General features: G+C 40.9%; 1 protein-coding gene across 1 annotated transcript in view; it reads right to left on the reverse strand.

Annotated features, from left to right (window-relative positions):
* Positions 1–11,716, reverse strand: part of LOC149919439 (uncharacterized) — a 37,227-nt gene extending 25,511 nt beyond the window's left edge. The window contains exons 1-2 of the mRNA XM_090134387.1: positions 11,632–11,716; positions 2,924–3,302 (exon numbers count right to left, since the gene is read on the reverse strand). Of these exons, the coding sequence (XP_089990513.1) occupies positions 2,924–3,302; positions 11,632–11,716 (464 nt within the window). The remainder of the gene's footprint in view (positions 1–2,923; positions 3,303–11,631) is intronic.
* Positions 11,717–14,245: the final 2,529 nt, after the last annotated feature.

Below are 14,245 nucleotides of genomic sequence, written 5' to 3' on the forward strand. Positions count from 1 at the left end.
AAAAAGAAGGTCTACAGGCATATGCTTAAGCTACAGACCCAGTGCTAATCTGTTCCTTCTCATAGGCTTAGCTCTGTTCTCTGCCACGTGTTCATGTTGCTTCCTAGAAGAGGAAGAGGTGCCTGCAACCAATAATCTAAAAGATTACTCTGTCCTACTCTTAGCATAAAATTCACATCTCATAGGCTTGCTTCCAAGTGTCTGTCTTGATTTTGTGCTGGGACACAAAGCTAGGAGACCCAACATGCTGTGTCTAAAAGGACAGAACTTGGAACCAAGAATGGCTGAACTCTGATCAGTCTGAGAAGAGACAGTCTGTCCCTGCCATAGAGTCACACGCTACAAGAATGTCCAGAAATTGCTGATCAGAACAGTAATTTTTCATCAAATCAGTGAAAATAAAAAGGAAAATGTTACTTTTGGAAAACAATTTCTTTTCTAAACATCTGCACTCCTCACTCCACATCGTGGCTCATTGTGGCCAATTACTCTCATACGCTTCTGATCCTGCAAGGGAAGTTTTCTTCTTTTCCAGAGTCATGAATTTTGGCTACAAAATGATAAGTAAATAGAATCTATGTGATAGAAGGTAGGTATGCAAGCAGGAAAATCACACTTGGAAATGTTACTACATTGGTGGTTGTTTCATACATAATGGATATCTGGTACAACAACGTTGATTTGCTAAGGGAATACAAATGTTGAATGCATGATACATAAAAAAGAAAGCTGAAAGGAATTTAATCTTCAGGTTCCTGCGATCTCATGTCAAAGAAGATAATCTCCTTGAAGAAAATATAGTCCTTTTATTTGAATACATTCCTTATGAAAAATGCTCATTCCAGGTTATTTTGCCATGCTTGCACAACACTGACATTTGTAATCCAAATGTATTTTGTTACACATCCTGATGCACCCAGCATCCCCTTAAAAGGTTCAACTCCAAGTGGTCTTTCACTTTCCTAAACACATACAGTTTAGAAAGTTCATGCTCAGAGAGTTTTCCTGTACACTCAGATAACATCTCTTTTCCTCTAAGGTTTGGGGAAATGGCCTGACCCTGCTTCTAATTCTTCTATATTCCTTTATTATGTGTTGGTTTGTTTTTTTTAAGCCCAAAGGCTGCATCTACTTCTTCCGTCTGTCCATAGCAGACACTTGCTGCAATGCCCACTAATCCTAAACCATGATCTCTCAGCTGGCTCATCAGACATCCCTAGGAAAAGCTTATTTATGGTGTGTAAACTTTGTATAGGAGTATTGAAGGTATAATCTTCAAAAGGCTGGCTTTCTGAAACAGAACTCTATAAAAGAAACATAGGCTTCCAATTGTAATAGCACAGGAACTTCTTCTGCTGTATTGCCTAATACGAACTAATATTTTATAGTCTAAAACAGTATAGAAAGGACAGTCTTATATGCAGACAGCATTCCTTCACATCAAGAACCAAGATGCAAATATAGATTATTGAGCAAGACATTTGTTTTCATCAACATTTTCATTCACTTTTAGGTTCTTGGACTTGCTCAAGTCCAAACATCAAAGCACAGTTTTTGAAACATGTACATAAAACAGAAAAACAGTCTCATAAATAATTATTTTTTTAAGAGTAATTTCAGTGGATTTCCATAGATGGATTTCTTTTTCACATTCTGCCCTGAATAGACTAATAATGTCTATCACAGACAAAACATCTGATCATCTTTTTTTCCACCGTGCTACTGTTAGATTTTTGCTCATCTTGTGGTGTTTTTATTGATGGACTTAGGAATGGAGGAAAGCATTAGCATTTGAGCAATGGATTTTCTAGCTAGGTCATACAGAAGACTCCTCCTGAAAGCTAGATCAAAAGGCAACATCATGCATTTACTGGCTATGTAATATTTATGGAAAAGTCATTAAGCGGATTAGCAGTAACCCAAAAACTGAAGCTGAGGTTTTCCTTGGATAAGAATCTTGCAGCATACAGTTTAACAGAGAGAGCGTGATTGCTATGTTAATTTTCATTTCTGTGGCATTCAAAATATATAGTTAAAATGAATTATAAACGTTGTAGAGAACAAGCCCACACAAACTATTAAAATGGTAAAAGTAGCTTAGACTAGTCTAAAGAAGGCAAATAACCCTACTGCTAATCTTTCCGAAAGGGCAGCCAGCCAAAACATGAAGTTTTTCCCAGAAGATTTACAGACCAATGGAAAAAAATTCCCATCTTAGACTTGCAATTCTTTGGACTGAATAATAGGAGAAGTACTGTACCTACCAGCCCTTCCCATTCTTATCTCTTTTCATGGAATGACTGGGTCACAAAGGCCGGAGTTGGAAGGGAACTCTGGAGATTACCCCTCTGCTCAAAGCACGGTCATCTAGGGCAGATTCTATTGGCCCAAGTTCAGTGCTTACTCCAGGGCAAAGAGCTATGATTTTCTAGTATACTGGATAAGAAATACATCTGTTGGAAAGCCTTGATTCTAGTCCCTAAGTATATTAAGAGCCATGAAAGGCTCAGTGGAAAAGGACTGGTGACTGAGAACTTTCCCAAAAGAGTTCTGCCTAACAGAGCCACGCATATGTTCAATGTACATTATTTTTCTCTCCACCTAACCTTAGCAGTTAAATAAGCACATCATTATTCTAATAGGAACCTGAAATCTCAGTTCAGGAAATCTCATTTCAGGCCCTTGAGCACAGCCACAGAGATGTAGAACTTGTGCTGCAGTGTGAAGTGGGCACCTAAGTCCTTTTACAGATCTGGTCTTTAACTCCTGTCTCTCGTTTCTCCATCCGAAAAGTAGAATGACAGCACTTCTCTGGGATACAGGGAGGTCTAGAGCATGTAGACTCCAAAATACTACAAAAGGCAACGTTCTCAAGGAAATCATATTGTCAGGGCCTCAAAGGTACTAATAAACCTCACTGTACCTGCCCTGCACTCTGGAGCCTTCTCCAACTTGCTGGTGGCACAGGATCTCATTGCAGCCTGCAGGGTTGTCTGTCTCTGTGCCAGTGCTGGTCTCCAGCTCCCCACAGCATCGCCTTACTAGGCCATGGGCCTCACCAAGCTGGACCCACGTCCCAACCTCAGCCCATCCCCAGGAAGCAGCCCAATGCCTGGGGACAGGACCAGCGCACGGGAGGAGAGACAGGCCCTGCATGCCTCCTCCGCGCCCGCTGCCGCCGCCAGGTGGCGCCCAAGTGCCGCCTATGGGCAGGCGCGGTGGAGGGATCGGGTCGGGGCGAGGCGATGCTGTGCGTATCGTCCGTCTCACAGCACGGTCTGTGAGTGCACGGAACGCTGCGCCTGGCCGGTCAGCATCACAATGGAAAGGCGTTTATTTAGCATCACTGAGCTGCAGTGTTAGCAAGAACCCTAGCGAAGGGAGCAGAAGCTGGGGTGAGGCAGAGTGTCAGAAGAGCTGAGTGTCTCTCTTTATTTTCCTGGGCAAGAGGAGGTGGCATCCCAGAAACACCATTTCTGATTGTTGCCAAACTGCTGAGTGAATCAAAACGTAGTCATCATGAGTTGAAACAGTCAAGAACTATCTCTGGGACAAAATTCCGAGAGAGTTTGTATATTTGAGTAAACAGAAAATCTGTGGTTTGGAAAAAGTGGGGGCAGGTTTGGTAAAGAAGGCTGTACTTCCCTTTAAGATGCAAACTTTGGGAATGTGTCATGATGTGAAACTATTGCTTATAATTTGTGTACTTTCTTTATTACTTTATGACAAAGAAAGAAATGAATGTGAATTCTGTGTCTCTTGTGCACCAGATAACAAAACAGACTGGTTCAGTGCTTCGTTTTAGCTTGTAACTAAGTCATAGCAAAGTACAGGCTGAAACTGAAATTCTCCAGTTTGCTGCCTTCTGCCCCATCCAGCATTAAACTCTGGTACTATATTTCTGCAGCAGTTTGTATCTTCCCATGTTGTACAGTCTGATGCTTCTCATTTCACCTCATAGTTTGAACCTCATAGTTACTAACCCAGTCAAGATTTCAACCCTGGAAACTTGTCTTTCAAAGGCAGTAAAGAGCCATTATCAACTCAGAGTACTGATATTAATTTGCGTTCTCAGCAATTTTATGGGCACAGATAAAGGCAGTACCATGGTTTAATTAAAACCAGTTCCTGCCTTTTCTGAGGGACCAGAAACTCACTGTATGTGCAAAATAGTAAGAAAAACATCAAAACTTATAGTCCAGCATCGCTGGTTATAGAACCTTTTCTCAGTGCAGAGAAACCCTACCCATGGAACGAGAGACAAATGTAAGCAAAATTGCAAAGAGGATATGGCCTCTGGAAGAGGTGTTCTTCTCATCAGTCTCCAAGCAGGCCTAACCTCCCTCTAATCAAGATGATCTTTTTTTTTTTTTTTTTTTTTTTTCCTGCTGCTTCACTTTTCTGGCAATTAAGGATGATTGGGATCTTATGTGTGCAGATTTGTGCAAGATGAACTGAGAGCAAGGGAAGAGACATGCAGGAAGAATGACCTTATTCCTTCAGCAGCAATGATGGCGAAGCCATCCAGTGCCATGAATTTCATCCTCCAGTAACTGAAAAACTGCGTACATCACCTCCTCTCTGCACCTTGGAGCTTGTCACATCTGAACTCCTTTCCTTAAAGGGGTAATGTAAAAAAAAAAAAAGAGAGAGAGAGAAAAAGAGGGAGGGAGGGAAGGACAGACTAAATATAGTACTCTTTCATGGTTTATTTCTCATCAAGTTCTATCAAAGGATGAAATCCATGCACAAATAAAACCTCCCTTGTCCCCAAGTGCAAGAAATTGTCCTGACTTTAAATACTTTCCCCCATCTTTTTGGCTAAACAGTGTTGATCAAACCATCTGCCAAAAAAACTCAGAAGCACTCACTGCTACTAAATGACGTAACCCCATCTTGCAATGGAATTTCCTGGTTTTACTTTTTTCCCAGTTCCCCAGAACTGTGCTTGTGCAGGAAGGGTAGCACACACCGCTCTTGCTTGTGACTTTTTCTTAACCATTCTTGAGAAATCCTTTTCTACCAAAGCTGTTTCACACCCCATTGAAGGACAGTACCACACTTGGCAGCACCATGGGTTCTCATGACAGTGACCATGATCTCCAGAAGAACAGCAACAGTCTTAAAGAGCCACGCAAGCAGCTGCTTCAGTAATATTTCAGATTGCTTCAATGGCATTACAAATCAGTTGCAAGGAGAAACACCCTTTGCTTCTGCATTGCTCTGTGACTGCACTGAGGCCTACCACTTGTCAATACATTGGCTGTTCACCACAAGCTGACATACCCTTATGCAGGCAATACCAACCAGTCAGAGAGGATCTGCATAACCAATGGAAATCTCAGCAATGCCAGCTGAGAAGTAAAGGCAGCAAGCTCAGGCAAATCTGAGCTCCACTGCTGTGGGAGCATGTCCATAAGTCACAGGAACACAGTCTTCTCATTCACAGCTGCAATTTCTGCACTTCTTCTTGTGAAACGTAGAGTTCATTTCCATAACCCAAATGTGTCTTCACCTGCTTATTATCTCACTTGCTTTTTATCCTGTTATAAGAATATGTTTCTATATAAAACTATACCACAGTTCTAAGCAGCAAGCATTTTGGCCCTATACCTTTACACATATTTAATCCCCCTACTTAGTGCAGTGGATGCAATAACCATTTGCTTCATTAGGACCGTGTCTCAGTTTCATTCAGCATCCTTCCTACTGTAGTTATAATTTCTGTGCTCTCGATGACATGAACACTGATGTGTAAATTCTTCAGAGGCTTTTGAATAAGCAACACAGCTTTCTGAAATAGCCAAAAATATCTGTTCTGAGCAGAGTAGCAGAATATGTGTGAGAGGCTGGGAGAGGTGAGGGGGGCAGCTCAGACTGCCCGCGTTTAGGGATTCCCAGACCAGCTGGGCAACTCATAGCACACAATCCATTTCAGAATGCCCTGCGTGGGACAGCACAGGGAAAAGCTGCTGCTGCTGCCAAAATGTGAAGAAGGAACTTCCACATTTAAATCATTTCTGGGATGACTATGGAACAGGCTGGGTAATCTCTCATCACAGTGTAATGTGGCAACTCTGGCAGGGGATTCTACTGCTACTGATATGAGCTGAGGTAGACACAGCTTTAACTACTGAATTCCCCTTTTCTGGGCATCTGGCAGACTCACCATTACTCCCATGTCTGACAGACAACACAGCAGCACTGGAAAATTGGCTAACAGATGTTACAAAGGACGTTACCTTTTTTCATGTGCAGTGGAAGAAGCCAGAGTGGGAAGCGAGGTTATCCATCAGAGTGATCTGTTAGCTTTTCTCGTCACATTGTTTTCCTTCATCCTCTTTGCTAAATGAAGTGTTAACAACTTGCTCGAATAACCTGCACCTCTGTCCAGGTGTGGTGATACCAACACAGCTAGAGGTAAAGAGGGCTTTCCTTACTCACTGGCAGCTGGCTTAGAGAAAAGGAATTTCAGGCCGTTCTCTGAGAAAACAGAAACCTTCATTTTCAACCACAACCTGAAAAATAAATTTCAGAAGCAGAGGCCAAATTAATGAGCACACAAATACTGCCGTATCTGTCTGAGGTGATCTCCTGCCTCCTGCTTCCACTCTTACAGGCAAACTTGGGTTTAGGCTGACACATTATATTCTGAGGGTGATGGTTTGCCTCTGGGGATATTCACAATGTGTGTTTTGTTTCTCTCCTCCCACCATTTTCTCTTTGTTTAGATCCATTTGTTCAACATGACAGGGGGATAAGGCTTTTCTTCAAAGCTTTGAGAGCTTGATTTAATTTCTTCAATTTAATTTTATTTCCTTACAGTCCTGCCTGCATGGGAGTTCAAAACAGTGTGTGCCCAAGCTCATTTATTAGGGTTCCCCAGGGACTGAGCTTGGCCAATAGGCTGAACTGGGCTTCATTTCTGCCAGTCAATCTGGTAGAAAATTAAATGAGTGAAGATAGCAGAGCTACCATCACACTGAGCTGTCAGTCATAAGCGAGATTACAAGAAGAAAATCCATTTTAGAAATGAGAAGTCATTTCAGCTGCATGTGGAACTATGTAACAGCTCTTGACATCTGCATGGCACTTTACCCAGCCCTGCAGTCACTCTGTTTTAAATACTTTGTGCAGGTAGAAACTATTTAGCATGAACAAATTTAAGAAGAGGTTTCCTCAGCGTTTCTTACATGTCCAGAAAATACTTTGAAGTGTAGATTTGCAGTATCACATACAGTATTAGAAAGTCTCAGGCATCATTGTCATTATCAGAAAGCCTGGTGATCCTGCCTATCGAGGTTTCACTGGTGACAGTTGAGGTGGCAAAGATTAACAGATAAGAGATTGACAGTTATCACTGCCATCGATTTGCTTTAGGATGAAGGATGTTTTTCTTCTATCCTCCATTCTGTGGGGTACAGGAGGTTTGGGTTGGCTAGACAAGTCATAGGATACCCATCTGATTTTGGAAAAAGCTCTAGCAATCAGGAGCAAAGAGCAAATATATAGGGGTTCCTCCATTGTCTGTGAGACACTGGAAAGACATTCCTAACTCTGAGCTCTTCAAAAAGGAAGCATTCACATTTTCTTTTGGTAAGCCTTGTAAAGAAATCAAATCTGCAGTAAGCTGGGGAAAAAAATAAAAAGATCTTGCTGTTCAGAATCTGTGACTGTTCACTTCTGATGTTTAAAGACATTTCTGATGAAGTTAGAAGTTATCCACCAGAACATTCTAATAGGTGCAGCACAGACTGATCTCATCCCAGATATGTGAGATCAAAAGCTTGATTACCTCCCGGCACTGAGAAAAGATTTTACTGCTTCTCTCTTCATTGTCATTTTCCATTATTACTTGTACTGATTGTACTGAAATATGCTATAGAGATCGTTCATGAGTTTTCCAGACTGTATAGACAGTAAAATACCTGACAGGAATGAATTCAAACATGTTAAAATACAAAAGGCAAGTTCAATGCTTCATGCCTGTCTCTAGATCCTTTTCTGTCACTCTAAAGTAAACACTGACAATAGATTTAACCTCAAAAGGTGTGTTTACATTCATTAAAATTACACAGAATTAGACTATTAGCTCAGTCTTTGTGTAGTTGAGATACATTCCAAAATGTGATTATAAAAGAGTAGGCAGCCAGCTCAGTAGTAGATGTCTCCACCTGATCAACTGTATCTCATTGTCAGCCAAATCATTGCCCCAACTACTAGAGTAGAGGCTTCTCAATCCTTACAATTTCCATGGTGAAAGTTTGTTTTCTTTTGATCACTCTTCATAGCTCTATAATTATTTTGGATGTGTAATGGGAGGTGAAAAACTGAAAATGAATCATTTGGGCTTACTTCAATAAACCAAAGAGAATTCTTTTGATTGTGGGCTACGATAATATTTCATTTAGATTTTAAAAACAACAGAAAAACATTTAGAATTTAATTAAACTTCTGTGGGAACATCTGTTCTGTAAAGAACTGCATTTTTTTTTCGTAAGTAACAAGAACAAATGTTGAAATGTTGGAATTTTGCTTTGGATTAAAACTGGATTCTCTTTAACTATGCTAAAAACCTACCATATTCACACAAGTAAGTCACAAAGTTTCAAAAGGGCATTACAGTGGAGAAGAACTTATCATATTTAAACAGCTCTGTAGTGTTTTAACTTTTATGTCAGCTGTAGCATAATGCTGATTGCTATGAAAGACTGACCACATCTGTATTAAGCTGGAGAGTTGGTATATGTTTTCTGACCATGCAAATGAATGGGACAGCAGGGCTTGTTTGCTTCAACCTTTGTAGACCTTTTCTTTCTCCAGAACAGTGTAGTCTTATCCATACCACTTATTGCAATCATTTCCAGCCTTGAATTATTTAAGCCACTCCTGGCCATCATCTGAGGAAGTGTTTGTTAAAAGCCAGGAGTCAAATCTGGATTATGGAGAGGGGGGTTAAACATCAGTGTGAATGATTGATGCTCCTTCTCAAGTCAGTGCCTTGGTGCTGGTTAGCTTGTTTCTGCCTTGCTTTTAGTTTACTGATGCTAAGTAGGAATTCAAGTAACTGATGTGCCTCACAGAATCACAGAATGGTTGGAAGGAACATCTGGAGATCATGTGATCCAACCCCCCTGCTCAAATAGGACCACCTAGAACAGACTGCCCAGGACCAAGTCCAAGCAGCTTTTGAAGATCACAGTAATGAAATGCTTCCTGATGGAACTTCCTGTGTTCCAGATTGTGGCCATTGACCCTTCCTGTCCTGTCAAGATTCCTCTGGCGGGCTCCATGGCCTTTTTGTGAGTCAGCCACTACCCACAACTTCATATCAGACACAGATTTACTGAAGGTACACTCTACTCCATTGTTCAGACAGTTAATGAGGATGCTAAACAGGACTGGACCCAGTATTGACCTGGAATATTCCACTATTTACTGATCTCCAACTAGACTTTGGCACTGGCTTTGAACTGGTAAGAGTTGGGTGGATTGTGGTTCCCTTCCCCCAGCAACTTTAGTGTAAATCTCTCTTCACCAGCTGACAAGCCTGTAAACAAAGATGCTTTTTCCCTTCTCTGACAGACGACCTCCAACATGTGGTCCTCTGATGGTTCTTAGACACTGTTATTATTCTGTCTACTGGTTTTAGGTCAAAGAGCCTAAAATAATAGAAGAGGATTAGAGTATCATATTATCATAGAATGGTTTGGGTTGGAAGGGACCTTTAAGACTGCCTAGTTCCAACCCACCTGCTATAGGCAGGGACACCTCCCTCTAGACCAGGTTGCTCACAGCCGCATTCAGCTTGGCCTTGAATGCTTCCGGGGAGGTGACATCCACAACCTCTCTGGGCAACCTGTTCCAGTGTCTCACCACCCTCACAGTAAAGAATTTCTTCCTAATATCTAGTCCAAATCTACCTTCTTCCAGTTTAAAGCCATTACCCCTTCCTGTTGCTACATGTCCTTATGAAAAGTCCCTCCCCAGCTTTCCTGTAGGCTCCTTCAGGTCCTGGAAGGCCACTATAAGGTCTCCTTGAAACCTTCACTTCTTCAGGCTGAAGAGCCCCAGCTCTTTCAGCCTGTCCTCATAAGGGAGATGCTCCAGCCCTCTGATCATCTCTGTGGCCCTCCTCAGGATACAGTCCAACAACTCCATGTCCTTCAAGTGCTGGGGGCCCCAGAACCAGACACAGTACTACAGGTGGGGTCTCCAGAATGTTTTCATAGTGAGTAATGTAAAATGTGCATTGCATGACCAGGGATATGTTACAGGAGTGTATAAAGATGTGTTAGAAGGTAAAAGATGCTGATATTTTGTAGAAAGACTGTGCAGTAGAAGAGAGCAAGAGGCAGGATAGTCGCTTACGTACTACTTTTTTGAGAAAAGAGTCTAGAGTGGTCCCTAGAACTATTATGAAGTTAGGGCTTCATCCTAACTACAGCATCCCCAACTACATGGAGTGGGGAAGCCCATAATAGAGCCAAGGAGAGAAACTACAGCTAAGCAGAAGACGGTGAAAATATCTCTTTCTTTTGCCCTTGTACATTCAGCACCTTCAGGTTCTCGTAAAGCAATTAGGTTGCCTGTCATCATCTTCAGGAAATCCCCATGGACTGGAGAATTGAACCTAAGTGTGGAACCATGGTTAACTCTCAGATTCCCTAAAGGCAAAACGTTCTAATAGCAAGTCAAATTTCACCTTCAAATTTAGAAAAACTCGAGTTGAAGAGAACCCACAATTTCTGCTCAAAGGATAACTTAGATATGTGCTGACCTGAACTGGAACACTTTTGCATTCATTTGTGCCCGGGCTTTGAAAAAATACTCTGCTGCATGGTAACAATATGAGGTTATTATCTGCTCTGCAGAGATGTGATTTTATTAGAGTAGTGCCTAGTGAAGAGTTCCCTATAATAAAAGATTCATGAATGTCTATTTTCAGAAGGCCTTATCTGAACCATGAAATTTATCTCCAGGCATATGCTATAAAATAAGGCTGTGCACTCAAGCATGATTTTATATTTTTTGGCAGTAGCATAGACAGCATTTTTAAATTTGAGTTGGTTTGCCCTGATTCAGTTTTTTTTTTTGTATTTTTGATAACTTTTCAGGGAGGTCACAAATCATATCACATTTCTATAGTGTTCAATTTTTTTTTCTTTTAAAGATCTCAGAAAACCCCAGTAACAGGCTTGGTTTCTGCCTTTAATTTTTGTGGACCAATAAATCTGTGAGGTGGACTGGTGTTTCACAATTCCAGAATGCTATTTTTACCATCTTTGTAGAAGTACTAATTATAATAACCAAGACTCTACACTAAAGCTTGTGGATATAGGTCTACTGGGAAACACCCTGAGGAGTCACTCTTTTTACACGCTATCTTTTATGATTGAATCTTTTCCTGGCTGACTGGTGACTGCTCACAGAAAACCTTACTTCAAAGCAGTAGCAATAAACAGTGTAATAAGTGTGAAATCTTTTTGGATCTGTGTGATAGCATCTGTTGTCATTTAAATGAAGATAAATTCTTTTTTCATCCCATCCCAGGGCCTTGCCCTGTACGTGGGCTGGAAGATGAGTGTGTAGGGGCTCCTATTGCCAGGCCCGGCACTCATAGACACTTACCTCCAGGATCAAAGCCTTCACTTACCCCATTTCCCCAGACAGCTTCAGGTCTTTCTATGTCTGAAATCCCCACATGCCGCTGCATTGCCTTCTCTTACATTTCATTCAAAATGTCCATTAATCCTCAGCATACGTAATATCAGTTGCTCTTAGCAGCACAAGTACTGCTTCCCACCCTTCGTAGACTGATTCAGTTCCTAGTCCCACACATATTCCCTCATTGTCAATCCCTTATCTGCTACTAGATCTGCTACAATTATTAGTGAAGATATATGATTAGAAACTGCAGAGTCACAGGGTGGTAGAGCCAACAAGGAACTGTGTATTGAGTATGTTGCACTCACTGCCATCCATCAACCACCTGTGTGTTTTGACCTCAAGGTCCCCTTTTCAGACAGCATGTCATGGTGAAGAGGGTGACCAGCAGAAATACACAAAAAAAAAAGTTTCAAGAGTTTCACTGGCTTGGTGATAACAACCACAAACAAGCTTAGGAAAGCTGATGCTAGGAATTAAGTCACACATAAATAGTTCAGTTTCCAGGAATAAATTATATTACAAAAATATTGGGAGTAAGATAAAATTAGGAGTTATCCAGATGAGTTTATGGGCTAAATCATCCCTGCACTACTAAAAAAGGAGTTGAATCTAGGCACTTTAAAATGATAATAAGGAAGGGAAGTGACTGACTAGGGTGTAGCTCTGCTGGCATGGGAGCAACCATGAGCTGCATGAAACCAAACATTAGAAGCACATGGCTAAACACAGCATGTAATACTTTTTGTCATATTGTATTATATTATAAATAAACAGCCTGTCAAATAACTTGTCTTTACCTCTTCCTTATCCCCAAAATCCCCATTCACACTTTTTTTTTTACCAATCCCACAAGATTGTGTCTCCATAATTCAGTTTTATCAGTCATAATTTAAATCAAATCAAAATTACTAGCTAGCATGACTTAAAATGTCTCAAATTTTCCTGCAATTCAGTTTTTAGAATGAAAAATTGTCTTTTTTTTCCTCAAAACAACATTTTCCATTTTAAAAATATCAGCTTTCCCATTTTGACAAGAAGCAAAAATTGAACATCTTTCTTTTGACTCCACAGAAGGTAAAGGAAGAAAAGTTGACAAGGAAGTGGAGATACTCTGAGAGAAGAGGGAAAAAAATCTGTAAATAACCTTGTCATTTGGTGAGAAAACACCTGCTGCAGGAGACAGTTCTTTTCTGGAAATAGCAGATACAGGAAGAGAGATGAGCACAGAGCAGAAATATAAAACACCAAATGGCTGATGGCCTGAGGCTATCCATATGAAACCTTTGGACAGCACGAGGGACTGGTGTTGCCAGAAGGAATTGTTTCCTGGTATGACAGCACAGTGTTATTCACTCTCCCAAGAGCCAAGCCTGCACCCATCTATTCCTGCTCTGTAAGGCCATTTCAGATGCACGTGTTTCCTTGTTTCACAGGCACTGCTATCTATACCATAACACCAGCACATTGTACTTGGCTGTTAAAGAGCCTGGTGAATGATATAAACATGGCCTTAACCTCTAGTTTTATTTTCCTGTCTCCAGAGGACTTTTCACTTGTATCAGAACTGAACTTGAGTTTCTCGTGCTCCTGAGATGAGGCTCCTCCTGACTGAGAAAGACTATTACTAGAAATGTACTCCTTATTTGACTCTATGTAACAAATTGCAGTAAGCATCCTTTATGAAAGGGCTGCTATAAATCCTTTTGGCTTAGGGAGAACTCCTGATCACAACAGCTGATCTGAAAGTGCACTTTCAGACATTCAGTTGGGAAAAACAATACTATTTCCTTTTTACACCAACTTTGAAATGTGTATTGTGTATGTGACCAAGTCTGTCATGATTCAAACTCTAGAAAAAAAAAAATCCTTCCCTTTCCTGTTTAGCACAAATTTGTCATGGATGTTTCAGATAGGTCTCATCCATCTGATGTAGTCACTGGTCATTCTTTACCAAACAAGTAATTAGACAGTACATCAGCCAAAGAAGAACTTGTTCTAATGCTTAGGATTGTAAAATTAGCTCAGCAAACAAATGAAAGCTGAGAAGTTTAGTCAAAAGATGAACTAGTCATTTCTTATCACATCAATTTGCTTACAGTCATCTAGCTTAATACATATCAGCAAGAAATTCCTGTTAATGTTTCCATAGCTGTGATCAGGTTGTTACCATCCAACAGCCTGGCACAAGCTAACCCAAAATGAGCAAAGATGTACAGCAAGCAGAGAGTATCCAGACTGTAATCATTCTCCCTTTCTCAACTTACACAAATAATATGCTTCATTACAAGTAAAAATACTTGTTCACATCAATGTGGAGAGGAGCAATCATAAATCACGCAGCTTGGAGTGCATCCACATGACTGTCCTCAGCAGCCCAGATCTCTGAGGTCCCTGGGTATCCATGGAAAATGAAACTTACGGTATCCCCTGACTGCATCTTAGAAGCAACAACTCCATGTGTTACTGATCTACTGGCAAACTCCAGATTTCCAGTTCAAAATGCCTGCAGGGTTAAATGTGAGTGGGCAACTATCTCTAGGTTAGGCAGCCTTCTACCTAGCTACCTCATACAGAA

This window comes from Phasianus colchicus, chromosome 1 (assembly GCF_987193195.1).
Source record: "Phasianus colchicus chromosome 1, bPhaCol1.hap1.1, whole genome shotgun sequence".
Lineage (NCBI taxonomy): Eukaryota > Metazoa > Chordata > Aves > Galliformes > Phasianidae > Phasianus > Phasianus colchicus.